At 47.1% G+C, this 14,496-nt stretch overlaps 2 protein-coding genes across 3 annotated transcripts in view; both read left to right on the forward strand.

Moving 5' to 3' along the window:
- Window positions 1–3,634, forward strand: part of CAMTA1 (calmodulin binding transcription activator 1) — a 296,954-nt gene extending 293,320 nt beyond the window's left edge. For both annotated transcript variants that reach the window (XM_075721708.1, XM_075721709.1), the window contains one exon: window positions 3,569–3,634. In XM_075721708.1, coding sequence (XP_075577823.1) covers window positions 3,569–3,632 — 64 coding nt within the window. In that variant the 3' untranslated portion in view covers window positions 3,633–3,634. The remainder of the gene's footprint in view (window positions 1–3,568) is intronic.
- A 6,282-nt stretch (window positions 3,635–9,916) lies between these two features.
- VAMP3 (vesicle associated membrane protein 3) lies at window positions 9,917–14,114 on the forward strand. The gene is made up of 5 exons (XM_009491917.2): window positions 9,917–10,006; window positions 11,466–11,547; window positions 12,206–12,364; window positions 13,065–13,122; window positions 13,915–14,114. Coding segments are annotated over exons 1-5 (321 nt in total). The 5' UTR covers window positions 9,917–10,004; the 3' UTR covers window positions 13,935–14,114.
- Window positions 14,115–14,496: the final 382 nt, after the last annotated feature.

The raw sequence follows: 14,496 nt of genomic DNA on the forward strand, positions 1-14,496 counted from the left end.
TGGAAACGATTAGTTTTAGGTTCTCTTGATAAAGCAATTCAGAGGCTTGTTTAAGAACAGTTATTTTAAATGATAAAATGAATGGATTACCTTCTTCCGGTATCTAGCTCGATGCGTACATTGGTTCTGGCACTTCACGTTTAGCCGTGGTTCGGGGAAGCAGTAGGGCGTTCGCAGCAACACTTCAGTGCTTCCCAAGTGGTCTGGCCGTGGGTTTGCCCAGTTACTGGCAGCAGTTGGAGGTACTGCAGTTCCACCCTGGCTGTGCTGCCGCAGGTCCCCCGGCTGAGCAGGGCTGCCTCCAGCCGGCTGCCAGGAGAGGGGAGAACTCTGGCCTCTCAGCACCCGCTGTGGTGAGCAAGGAGAGGTTCAGCCACAGACCGAAGGTACCTACCAGTGCCTACCAGGCAGTGTACTATACAAATAAAGGACTTGTCGTACCTACCTGCACTCCCATTTTTAATGTAACACGTGCACAATTATGTATACTGAACATAGAGGTTAGTTTAATAAAAAAACTGCGGTAGCTTCATAAATTTGAACGGTCATCATCTTGAAGCTTAAGTTATAAATGCTGTGGAATGCAGGGTTTGTTTTAAGCCATTACGTACTAAAGAGCATCTTTCAGTAAAGTACCCATGACAAATCTCCAAGTCTGTAACTTTGCTGTAGGGAAATTCTATACTAGTATGTGCTTGTGTTTTTAAGCAGTAATTACCATTGCACTTGCAACATTTTTATAAGCCTGAAAATCTGTAAACCAATGTAAAGTATACTTGGCCAAGGAAAAGTGTTGGATATTTCTGAATAGGATCTGTACTAGCGCATATGTTGAGTGCTGTAGTAATTAACTTCCATTGGCATGTGTGTTCCAGTTAAACAGATTCAATAGGTCTGCACCAGTACAGATACTGCATGCTGTAGGTTGAAGTTTGCAGCAAAGCATGTCTTGCATTCTTCCAGCAAAAGTGCTTTGTTAGTGTAGTCCTTGCATGTTGAAGTGCTAAACTAAGGTATAGCATGTCTCAGTGGAAGAGCCACCAGCTTATCTAATGTGCATGTTCTCAGTAAGAGATCTGTAATAACAGGTTAATTTTACATTACAGTACTGAAGTGCAACAGAAAACACTTGGAAGTTGCACTGCAAATCATGCATTAATAGATCGTTTCTTGAACATAGTTAATCTAAATCTAAAAAATTGCCTAGTGCACAGAAGCACACCCCACTTTTCTAGCACAGCAGTGATCTGGGCTCACTTTCCGCTTCTAAGCTGTGCAGTAATAGAAATATTAGTAATAATTTTAAGGGAGAGGCTGCTTTTCTGCTGCAAGAAAAGAAAGAAAACTAAATACACCTAAGACGGTCATTTTGTCATTTGTGAGCGTTTTCCGTTCACCGTACCAGTCCTCCTGTAATGAAAAGGTGATCTGGACTTGCCCCGCAGGCAGCACCATAATACGTCATCGCCCGCTGGGCGCGAGCAGAGGCTTGCTGCTGCCTTCTCTGCGCTGCTGAAGCCCCCGCGCCCCTGACACCAGCAGGGTCTTTTAGACACCAGCTTGCCTAGAGCCAAAATTTCCCCGTAGAAAATGCCTCTGTGAAGTCGTAGCAGGCATTTAGGCTTGGCCCAGTGCTACCCAGGTAGGAATTCAGGACCAGTAGTGCTGCTTGCTGCCTTGCCTCTTCCTCAGCCCAGGGATCAGAGCGCTTCTTGGCATCTGGGAGAGCCGTACTGAGGCCCCGCTCTGCCGGACTCGGTTTCAGAGGAGTGCCATGGCCCCTTGGATGTAGGTCTTCAGGCTCTGAAAGCAGCATGTTCATTTGGACTGGCAGAGCCCTCTGTCTTTCCATGCATGACATTCTGAAACAGTTTGGTGGAATTAAGGTAATCAGCAAAGGTCCGACCTGCATATTGGTTAGGGCGATTTATTCACAGACTCACGTTTCCCCCAGTTTCACAAATAAAGAGAATGCCTTTGAGTGCTAGAGCTTTGAGTGAGCTGAAACAAAGAGTTAAAAGCAGCCAGCTCCCTTTTGGCTGTGATTCTGAGGAATAGTATGTGCAGAAAGATGAATAAAGTAAACAGTGAAACGGAGGTGTATTTACAGAGGTCAGTTTATAGCCTTCATCATATCCGTATATTAGCTGGATGGTGCAAGAGCCAAAAGAGGATGTGTGAGTGGAAGTCTACGTACAGAAGCAACAAACTGCCATTGCTGCTCCTTAGCTCTCCCGACACCTTCTACTATCTATATTTGCTTAGGCTTCGTTAAATTCATTCACTCTTAGTTGGATTCAGTTACGCAGACTTGCAGCTCTGACACAATTCTTTGTACCATACCTTCATTATGTGTCCTTTCAAGTTTTTGCTACGTCAGTTGGGCATGTACATGCTTTGCTAAATCACCTGAATTTAGGCTGTGTTCTACTCCTTTTGGGGTGGCCATCCCCTCGCAGTAGCAGAGGAGAGACGCGTGGAGGCAGGTGGCAGAGGGATCGCGCTGCGGAAAGGAGCTCCCTGCAAAAGGAGGCAGAGCCAAGCTGCCGCAAGCTCAGCGGGGCACCTGCCTTCGGGTTTAGGGGCAGCACGGGAAGTCCCCATGGATTTGTTGCGGCTCCTTTGCAGGGAGCCTTCACTGACACGCAGCCAGTTTGTCAGCCTGAGCAGAGGATTGCTGCTACTCCAGCACCGATGCAGAATTCTGCTTTATTTGATGGGATTGAACTGATTCCCTTCTCTTCATCCTTTTAATTTGTAATTATTTCCGCTTTCAGTGATGATTTAGTTCTTACGCTGACAAGTGCTAGAGGAGGTGACGTATTGCATGCTTTTTAAAGAGTTGAGAGCTGAAGCATCAGGCCACATCTAGGGAGAGGGACTCCTCCACGTTGTAGGTTCATCTCCCTTGGCACGCAGCATCCTCCACTGCTGGCTGGGAAAAAACACGAATCTGCTACCAACATGCTAGAAAATACAGCTACTAGCAGCTGGAGTAAGCGTGAAGTAAATTCTCTTTCTTCACACCCATACCGGTTCATCCTACTCGCATATAAACACCTTCTTACGTGAGATTCGGTATCAACATCGAGCCTCCCTTGTAAGTATGACTGACTGATTCTTTCCCCTGCTGTGCTGGGTGCAACATCAAATTGTCATCGCTTCAGCGACGTGCGGAGAAAAGAGGTCGACACTGAAAAGCCCCTTTGCCGTAACAGCTGGAATAGCAGGCAGCTGCAAAATCGGTTAATGAACAGCAGTCCAGAAAACCCCCGAGCGATTAAATAGGCCAATAGCAGAACGAAGTCCAGCTGTAGTTACAAACACCAGGAAAGAAAACAGTAGCTGGAAATAAGTATATCTTTCCAAATGCGTTTGTATCTGATTTCTAGCAGCCCATTCTTGCGCTTCCAACTGTTTATGGTGTCAGGAACGTATTACCCTCCTGTCGTTTCTCTGGGAGCTGGCTCTTTTGCACGGGAGGGTAGAGCGAGGAGTAGTTTTGATTTTTCTGTCTTGAAGGAGATTTGCGATAGAAATGTTATATAGCTCCTCTTTGTTTTTTCAGAGTGAAAGAATTGAAAAGGGCCAAGGAACTTGAAGATACGCAGCAGCATCCCGTAGCAATGTGACATTGCTTTTCAGACTGTTTTCATTTTCTGTTTTTAGCAGAGACATGCAACAACAACAACAAAAATACCCACTGCAGTTCTGGAAGTACCAGCTGCAGGATTTTAACAGTAATGTTTTGGTCATTGCATTTGCACTTTCATGGACAACTTTTAATTTGTTCAGCAAGACATCTTGGAACTCAATCTTCTGTTGGATCATGGGGAAAACAAAAGACACCAGGAGGAAATTGTGAGTTGCTTCATTCTCCAAGAAGGAAGAAGCGATTAATTATCCTTTTCATATAGGGCTGTATTAAACAACATGTGGAACTGTACAAATATTATACCAAAAATATTGTTAAGAAAAGGTGGGAATGCACAAGCAACACAAGAATGCTGTTCCTGCACCTGTCAGTCATCTCCAAGGAACTGAAGCTTTGAGAGTCTCAGTGGAGGGGCTTAGATCAGTACATCTTTATTGGGTCCATGCATCCTCATTTCCTTCGCACTTCTGTCCTTTGTGTTTTATTTAAATCTCTACAGCACACTTAATGCAACTTTTTAAATCTGCAGGTTTTTAATACATCCCGTGGGAACTTACAGAAGGGGTTGGTGTACGAGATAAACGGGTAATGCATGAGGAACGGAGAGAGCAGCTTAAGCAAGTTTTAAAAAGTTTTTTTGGTATTTTTACTAGAACCTGCAAACATACCAATTGTCACATACTTTCTCTCATATTCAGCACTTTATTTTCTAGCCTTACTTTCGTGTACTATTATTTTCATTAAGTTCTTAAAATAATTTGTAAAACATGTAGCTTTTTATCTTGAGTACTTGTCAAACCTCTTGTCATTTTGCAGAGTCACATACATATGTTGCCTGGACATTTTATACCACCTAAAGATCAGAGTGGTGCTGCATTCTGGCCAGTAAATTTCTTATTTTGGCTACTTCATCAAAATCTGGGCAGTTTCTGTATATATAGAAGGTAGAAATGGAAAATGAGAAAAAATATTTGAAAGGGAATATATTGATTAATTACTAAATATTTTATTCACAAAGGGTCAATAACTTGGCAAGATAAAATTATTATTTGTATAGTTTTGTCTGAATGAACGAGCAGAGTGTGGATGTATTGTTTGTACATATTGTATATATTAAAACAAAGAGATATGTGCATGAACTCAAGAAAAAGAAATGAACAAAGCAAAGCATTAGTGGCTATGGTCTGTAAAATGAAACAAAAACTTTATTTCACTATAAGAAACTTTATTTTAAATGTTCTTTAGAAGAACATTTTTGCTAAAGCATGACTAAATGGCAAAAAAGAGCTACTGTATTTAGACTTAGGAAAAAAAGGCAGAGCAACATTACTTTAAAAAAAAAAAAAAAAGAAAAAAAAAGGATATGTTTACATTTGATTTTGGCTACCAGGAGTTTGGTTTGGTTGGATTTCATTTATTTATTCCTTCCTCCTTTGTTTGTTCCCCCATCTTCTTTTTTTTTTTTTTTTTTTTTTGCCAATGGTGCCAAGTAATGTGAATGCTAATATTGCTTAAGAAAATTAAGTTACTTTTGCAAAGCAGATAATCATAAGAGTACAAAAACCGTATCTAGCTTAACACCATACACTCACTCCAATAAAGAACACTTAGAATGAACATAAAATGAAAAAAAAAAATAGTACGAAAGTAGAAAAATATGTTTCACATTTTCATATCTCCTGCTGGAAGTCAGAAAATGTAATAAAAATTGCACAAAAAATTTTAAAAAAATTAAGTAAAACTTAAAAAAAGATGCAAACTGATCTTGTAGGGGTGTCATGGTATATTGCTATTTCCACATAGTGAGGAGCCAAAGAAATTAGATTTTTTTTAAATTGAACTACTAATTTAAAACTGTCACAAATTCTCAGCAATGGGAACCAGGTTCTGATCTTTATTGCACAGGAATGTAAGGGAAGAAACTCCTGAAGTCCGTGTCGTTACTGTGGGTTATGTACATGTGTCCGAGATCAGAAACTGCTCCTGTGTGTTTGTTTTGCTTGTGGCAGTTTAAAATTCCTGAATGGACTGGTGTAAATTTTGAGATTGTTAGTTTTGGAATAGTTGTTATTGCTTGATCCCGGCCACCAACTGCAATGTTTAAACGCAAGGCTTGTTGTGAAGCCTAAAAATATTCACACTTAAGAAGCTTTTAAACTGGTGTCTTTAAAAGAAGAGTAAAAACACAGATTGTGGCAAAAAAAACTGGGGTCAGTGCTCTTGGTGCCTTTTCTAGAATTGTACCTGTTTTTAATTACTTCTTTTCACTGCCAGCATTGAATTACAGTAGATGTGCTATAGCTCATTATCAGAATTCTCTTGTACATTTCTGAACTGCTGCTTTATGACCTGATTCAATTTGAAAAAAGGGAAAAAAGAAAAACGAATGGCCTGGCGCTCACACCGTGCCTGTGGGCAGCCTCATAGCCTCGATTTACTGTATGGAATTGGGACCTTAGCTGTTAAATTTTCCTCTCACACAAAAACGGAACGGGAGACGCCGAAGAATCTCCTTTGGAATGAATTGGAAATGCTCTGTATTAATACTGGAAGAACTCTGACATTTTGAAACCGAAATGTTGCTCCCATTAACCAATATGTGACAATATAGAATCGACCTTTTCCTAACAAGAGTAGTGACCTCAGTGGAAATGTTTTAACTCCCTGTCTTTACAGAAAATGATTCAGTAATATACAGAGCTATTTCAAATTACTCTTCCAGATCCATGGGCCTGGTGGTGTATCTACTAATCTAGATCCTGCTTCAGCCAAACGTTTAAGCATGTACTTGCTGCTAAACATGCAAGCAATTCCATGGGCGCAAGAGAACTGCTTGCATGCTTGAAGCTAGGTACAGCTGCCAAGTGCTTTGTTGTGTCGGGCCATAACCCTTCGGTGTATCACTGGGGAGTCAGAAAGATTCCCCCTGCAGTGAAGTGATTCTGCTCACCCTCTTCTTGGTTGTGGAACTTACATTTTCACGGAAGATGAGTAAGTGCAGCTTTCCGGGAAAATCCGAATTCCCAAGTGCCAGGAGCCAGATCTTCTGTCTTCTGATAATGGAATTGCTCCTTTGTGAAACACATTCGACAGCAGTAATACTGTGTGAAAGAAATACAGAATATAACATGAACCCCCTCTCTGGTTGCACGCTTATGGCAGTTCCACACAATAGTTGGTGCCCAATGGGGGGTCCCCAAGACTTGCATGTAAAACTAGTATAGATGTCTTCTCTTTTGTAAGTTTTATTTTTGTAACCGTGCATGTAAAGCATCACTGAATCAATGGATCTGTTGAAGAACTCAGCTGCTGGAACCATGCAAAATGTTTTGAATTGCCCTTAAAATATGGAAAATGTTTTCTGAATGCTTTATATTCTTTCTGCTGTAAATTAAAAACAAAGAAAATTTCCCCATACAAAGCGTGCGCCTTTTTTTAAACGCATAAGTAGCACCTAGTTTCTTACGGGTTATAATCTGAACAGTTCGCAGTCTGCGCGCGAGTGGGCCTGCGGCCCCTGGAGCGTGGTGGGATTCGCTGAAGGCCACAACCCAGTCCCTGGAGCTGCAGCCCTTTCTGCTGCTGTATTCCAGTGTGTAGCCGTCGTCTGGTGTGTAAAGCAGCACGTTTGAGAGGAACTCTTTATTTCTCGGACAGGCAAACTCTTCGGGGTCTCCTGCTGAAGAGTGCCGCCACGCAGCGGTGCTCCGCAGCTCCCCTGCACGGCACTGCCAGCCCCGAGCCCCGGGACGCTGCTCTGCGCTTCTGGCGTAGACCCGAGGTGCTGCTGCAGCTCCCATGCTGGCAGCTGCTAGACAAAACCTCTTCACAGCAGCCACCCTCTCTTTCTTCCCCTGAGGCTCTCACCCCAAGCAGAAACTTCTCCTTTTGAGTGTTGTCCACACTCTTAGAGCAGAAAGGAAAACTGGTTTAAAACCGCAGACATGGGGTACCCATCTACCCATAACACCCAAGCTTCAAATAACAAGTTTTGCCAAGATGACTCCAACTACACAAAAGCATTAAAAATCCCTTTGTCCTTAAAATATAAATTCTGCCTGGCTGCGGCTAGCAGCCCAGTTTGGTGGAAATGAGTTTCCAAGGCAATATGCTGTAGTTTATCAAATCTGGAAGCATTCCATGAAATGATGTAAGGTGACATAACGCTACGTATTTGTAAATATTTCACCGGCTCCTAGATGGCCTCAACTCTGATTAGGTATTCTAACACAAATTAAAGCAGTTCTGTATAATCTTATCTGCATGGCAGGTACGTACTCGTCTATGGACAACTAGCTTTTCTGAGATGGAATTATTTCCAGTTGCTCCTCAGCAGACAATCGCTTTCAGGGGAGGGTGTCTGGGCTTTTCATGAGGAACCATGCACACCTTGTAGCAGAATGCCAAATCCTACATTGTGCACAAAGCAGAGGCAAATCTTAGTAGAATTAGAGAGGCCTGGAGATGCAGAAACCTAAGAGGTCACACTTAATGACACAGTAATACTGAGACTTAATAGCTAACTATCGCACTGAACAGCTAACCTAAGTTACACGAACCAGCCCTCAATAACGCAAATTTTGCACCTGACTACGAGGCTAGCCTAGCAGGGAAAAATAGCTTTAATAAATTAATCATCTGGTCTGGGAAAGACTATGTTAGTGCTATTATGCGTAAGGTCTTCCAAAACCCAGGACCACAACAGAAGATGAGACGTCATTAGGAGAATTTTTTTCTGGACTACAGAGAAACAAGTTTAATTATGTTTCTCTTTAAGAATAAATCAGTATTTAACTCCCCAGTTTGCTCACAGATACTTCCCTGATTTTCCATTTTATGTGCCTGTTAATTCCTGGGTTCTCCTTTAGCATCGTGCTGGGTGGACCGTGGCCAGAAGGTAAGCACCAACCAGCTTGCTTGCTCGCTCCCCAACCTCCCCCCCTTCTCCCCAGCAGTATGGGGGAAGAAAATTGGAAGAGCAAACGTGATAAAAAATGCCTGGGCCGAGATAAAGACAGTTTAATAAGCAAAGGGAAAAAAGGAACAAAAATAAGAAAAAGTGATGCAAAGGCAGTCACTCACTACCTCCCACCAGCCGCCTTGGAAAGACCACCCCACCCCACCCCACCCCTCCCCTCCCCTCCCCTCAGCTTTCCTGCTGAGGCCGTTGTTACCTGGCGTGGAACAGCCCTGCGGGCTGTTTGGCGCAGCGGTCCCGGCTGTGCCCCCTTCCAGCCCCTCACCCAGCCCCAGCCCGCTCGCCGCGGGGGCCGCCTGCGAAACAGGGGCGGCCTCCATGCCGCGCAAGCACCATGCAGCGACAGCCAAAACATCAGCGTGTTATCAACACTGTTTTGGGCACAGATCGAAAAGACAGCACCGTACAGGCGGCGATGAACGTCAACTCCCTCCCAGCCAGGCCCAGCCCCGCTGGGTCTCAGCACTGAGCCCACGGGTGCTCCCGGGCTTAGGCCGTGCCGAGAGCCCTTCCAAAGCAGCACGGGGGGGGCGGAACAAAGCTGCCTGCCCTGGCAGGCCTGCGCCCTTCGGCATCTTGCGCTTGCCCTCAGCTGATGCAAGGCACGCGCGGATACAATTTAAAAAAGAAAAAACCGTAAACATGCACACTTTTCCCACTGTCTAAGCACAATGATATCTCAAAATCACCACGTGAGCCCAAGAGTTCAGGCCATGCGTTTGCATGCAAGGCAGCGTAATGGCCCCCCTTCGGAGGGTGCTCCGGCGAGCAGCGGGGCTCACAGGCGCACGCCAGGGCGCATTAACGCCCACGGGATGGCCAGAGGAGCCGGCCGCGTCCTGCGGCCTCCCCGGGTCCCGGCACCCCCCGCCGGGGCAGCCGCCACAGCAACACCGCCCAAACGCTGCAGCGGGGGGGGGGGGGGGGGCGGGCGGCTCGGGGGGTCGCTCCCCGAGGCTCCCCCGGCCCCCCCGCGCCTCGGGCCCGGCCCAGCGGGTCCTGTCGCAGGCGGGCCCAAGCCCGCGCTCCCGCCCGCAGCCCTCACCGGGCGGCCCGGGCCTCGCTCCCTCACGCATTCTGCCCGTGCTAAGCCCTGCCGCCGCGGGCCGGCCCCCCTCAGGGGGCTGTGGGACTGACGCGGGTGGGGGACCCCCCCTGCGGCGCCGGGCAGGGCGGGGAGAGCCCCCCGCCCGCGGCTCGCCCGCCGGCCCCGCCCTGCTTGAGGCGGGGCTCCCGGGCCCCGCACAGGCCCCGCCCCGGGCCCGCCCGCGCCTGCCGTCACATCCCGGGCGCCGGCGGGGCTGTGGGTTCCTCCCGGCAGGAGCCGCACGGACGCTCTCCCCGCGCAGCGGTCTGAGCCCCGCCGGCAGGATGTGAGTGCGGGCGGCGGTGCGCCCCGGGGGTGCCCGCCGGCGGGGAGCCGGGGAGCGGCGGCGGGAGCAGGCCCAGGCCCAGGCCTACGCCCAGGCCTACTGCGCAGCGCGGGCGGCCCGGCCCGGCCCGGCCCGGCCCGGCCCGGCCCGCTGGCGTCGGAACGGCGCCGCCCGCGGGCGGGGGCTTCCGGGAGCGGCTGTGCGCGGGGCCGCAGGCGCGGCCGGTGGCGGGAGGCCGAGCCTGGCCGTCGCTTGGGCCGCACGCCCTGAGCCGCCGCTCGGGCCGGGTACCGGGGCGTTCGGCCGCTGCTCGGGCGGGGTGTCCTGTCCCGGCGGCTCCGCGGTAACCGAGGCGGAGTGCGAGTGCTGCCGGCCCCAGGCGCCTCTGAAAGCGCTGCCCGCGTAGCCAGGGCGCTGAGGGAGAGCGTTCTGGTAACGGGCTTTGTTGTTGTGTTTGGAAGCTCTGCTCTCGCTTCCGAGGCTCTTCAGTCTGGGGCCAGCAGTGAGGCAGCATGAAAGGGTGACTTTGTGCCGAAACAGAGGAGCAGTTGTATTGTGTTATCCATGGGCTGCTCTCGAGCCTTGTCGCAGGCTTCCTGGTTTGCTTGTTGTGCGTGTATGCGTTTGTTCTCATTAAATGTAAAGTAGAAGTCAACGTGCAAATGTGTATGTACAGCAAACGCTCAGATTCAGCTCTTTTGAGTGTCAGGATGCACTAAACAGCGATGCAAAGAAGTGAAAACATGGAAAAGCAAACCGAGTACAGCTAGTTCTATGCAACAAAAATTGAAGGAGTGAAAAGGGTATGAGAAGTATGTACAGAGGTTTTTGCATCCATTAGAAAGATGTAGGGTGTTGCAGCTGGTAAAAAGAACTCGACTGCCTGAGGTTATGAATTCAGAGTTGACTAGAGGTAACTTCTTGTATATGCTGAATGCTTTTTTCCTTTTTGTGCTTTCTCTTTCTCCATGTCCACTGTTTGAAAAGAAATAGAGGCAGAGGCAACCACTGGAAGAGCACATAGTTAGATTAACCATTAAGTTTCTGTATTTAATCTTTTTGTAAACTACTGTAGCTTGAAGGCTAGTATTTGTGTTTGTACTGGAAAACAAGAGCGCTTCTGAGCCCAAACTCTTGAATGCTGGAGCCCTCTGAACCGTTGTGGGAGTTGTCATATGCCTTGTTGTAAACCATACTATTATCAAGCCACTGCTGTCTTTTAGGCATGTCGAGCAATCCGTTGGCAAGATGTTGGGACGCTGCATGACTTACACCTATCGTCAGCTGTTAAAACATTGCTCCTCCAGTAGGAAACTGCCCTGTATTTATTCAAAGGATACAAGTTCCCTGTTTTCAGGAATGTCAGATAACTTGTGTACTCTAAGCATATCCATTTAAAACCGAAACCACAACCTATCAAAAGCTGAACAGAATAATGATGACTTTTTTTTTACCACAGGTCAGCCAGTATCCCTGGAAGCTCAAATGTGGCTGCTGGCAGTAATCGACGTCTTCAGCAGACTCAACACCAAGTAGATGAGGTAAAAGTCTAGTCTGATAGCAGTGCAATCATTTTCCTTTGGGGAAACCTACATAACTAGAAAGGATACTTTGGCCAAAGCAGTTTCCCCTTCATTATATGAAGGGGAAATCTAATATCATTCAGCTTGCTTTATTATACTTGTGTCATCTTAACTCTTGCAAAGGTTTTTAAAAAAAAAACCACCAAAAGAACCATTCAGCTGGAATGGGGAAGTAGAGAGAAGTTACCAATGTCCAAACACTAGCTGCAAACTCAGTGCTTGAGGATGTGGCATAAGTGAAGATAAAAAGCCTTTGTTCTTACAGAGAACAAGCTTTTCTCTCATCAGTAGCAATGAAGGCTGACCACCAAATACGACATGTCCAGATTCCTGGGGAGTCCAAAAGCCAGGCTGGCTACCGACAGTATTTTTTGACACATGGTCGACTATCATGTTTATATGCCTCAACTCCTTCTGAAGCGAGCCAGGAATTATTTCCCAGGTCTAAGGGAATGCCAGCACAACTGGCACTACTGACATTTTAAAGTCGGTATTAGGGGCTTCCTGCCACAGGGGAATTTCATGGTTTTGTTTAAGCTTATGACTGGATATACTAATTAAGCTCCACAGTGGGTGGTACAACTGATAACTTACTGTAAGCATTACACTGATGTAGGTTGTTGACATCATGAGAGTGAATGTGGACAAGGTGTTGGAGCGAGATCAGAAGCTGTCAGAACTGGATGACCGTGCTGATGCACTGCAAGCAGGAGCTTCCCAGTTTGAGACCAGTGCGGCCAAGCTGAAACGAAAGTATTGGTGGAAGAACTGTAAGGTAACCATGGCTCATATCCTTACACTATGCAGTATTGCATTTAACACTATTACCATCAGCATCTCAAAAGGCAGATGTAAAAGTGACTTTAGCCAATGTTATTTAAGTTATAGCATCTATTTTTAAAACATGGTGTAGTGGTTAGGTGAAGTAACCAAAAGCTGGATTACCAGCTGTGCTGCTTGATGCAAGACCTTGTCTAAGATGGTAGTGGCCAGAGGGAAACACCTTGGTAATCTGAGGCTTTGGGGAACAGGAAGAAAAAGGCCAAAAATGCATAGGTTGAGTTAATGTGTGAGAAGTATTAGAAGGAGCTCACTCAGACTCCTCTACTTGTAGCTCTTGGCAAGGGTTGGCATCTCCTTTGGTGAGCAATAGAGACAGTGAAAGATGTGGTATAGGGTAAGAGTAGAAATTATGTTTAATAGTTCTTTACTCCTCCTCGTATAGTCGCCTGAGACAGGCTTTGCATGGAGGCATGATGGCAAAGAGCCTGTTGGTCTGCTTTGCCTGCGTGCCCCGCCTATCATTTCCGAGTGGTAATGGTGAATCAGGCTTGCTTCCTGAAGAAGTTTGACTTGCTGTGTTAGATCTAGCACACAGTGCGAAAGTACCTTGCAGGGGCTGCTTCCCTGTAGCCTAAAGGCCAGTTAATGCTGTTGCATGGGTCATAGTAAGTGTTGTATGGCTCTTTTCACAGATGTGGGCAATACTGATAGCTGTTGTTCTCATTATCATCATAATCATCATCATTGCTGGTAAGTTTCACTGAAATGGGGATTTCTCATAGGGTTGGAATAGATGGTGTTGATTCACTGACTGGCACACTTTAAATAAAGCCAGGGTACTCAAATGAGAGCATGTACAACACCAGTTTGAAATAGCAGTGACTGCTTTAACAGCTGTTGCCTGCAATGAGTGGTAAACTGTGACCACTGTGGGAGCTCTAGTAGCTGACTCTTAGATACCTGTGCAGAGTGAAACAGGTGAAAGTAAAAATACTTAAAAACCCAGGGTTGTTCCTGGTTTCTACAGCTGCGTGTTGCAGAGGTATAAGGAGAAATACCGTATGCCTCCTTTGTCTGAGAACTGGTTTTCATCTGCCCTGGCCTATTGCTAGATGAATCCTTTTCAGTGGCAGTTCCAAGTGCACTGCCGTAGTACGTAGGCTTTCTTCAAGTGCAGGCTTTGCTGCTAGGTGAAATGATACTAACGTTGGGTCAGGATAGCAAGCCAGGAACATACAGTTCAGTCTTTGGTTTGAGTTCTCGTGTTATCCCCAAGTATTTCATGGGAGGACAGTGTTTCAGTTTGTGCTGTAATGCAGCAGCAAACACCGCAGTAACTGTTGGCAACAGATGCATAGTGCTGGGTGAGAAGTATCGGTGTGCAAGCACAAAGGAAAACTACAGCTAGGAAAACCAACATGGGGGAACTCTTAAATCCCTCTTTACCTATCTCTAGTCTCTTAAATTCTTAAAATGCAGGATTGTTACAGTGAGGGGCTGTAGGAGACTGTCCTTTGTCCAACTTTTCTCTTCTTTTTGTAGCCTGGAGTTCGTATTCATGAGTTACGGGAAGAAACTCAAATCAACTGAAAGTGCCTATCTTCAGCCTCTCCACTTCAAACCTGCTGTATTTTCAGCCCATTTACTGCTGTTTAAAGCAAAACTGTTTTGATTACTGCAATGTTAGCTAACTTTACCTGGTTGCCTTAAGACACTCCTGTCATAAATTACTAATGAGCACAGCCCACCGCTGCCACAGTGCCTTAAATGGGGACACGGGGCTGGTGAGGAGGATCGGGCTCTAGGATTTCCGCTGTCAGTGCCGCCACAGGCTCGGTAGCCGGTTTTGGGGACCTTTATCCTCCATCCTCCTCACCCGCCTGCCCCTCCTCGGTGCCGTTGCGGGGGGGGTCGGCTCTGCAAACGCGGCCCGCGCTGGCCTGCGCGTGACGGCGTCGTTGCTGGCTGCGGAAGGGCGCGCCGAGCGCCCCCCGCGCGGCCCTTCCCGCGGAGCCGGGCTGCGGGGCGCCGATGGGCTGCGCCGAAGGCCCCGGGCCGGGCCCCGCCGCTCTCCGCCCGGGGGCGGTGCCGCACGTGGCGGCGGGGCGGGCGCACGGGGGCTGC

Source organism: Pelecanus crispus, chromosome 15 (genome assembly GCF_030463565.1).
Source record: "Pelecanus crispus isolate bPelCri1 chromosome 15, bPelCri1.pri, whole genome shotgun sequence".
Taxonomy (NCBI): Eukaryota; Metazoa; Chordata; class Aves; order Pelecaniformes; family Pelecanidae; genus Pelecanus; species Pelecanus crispus.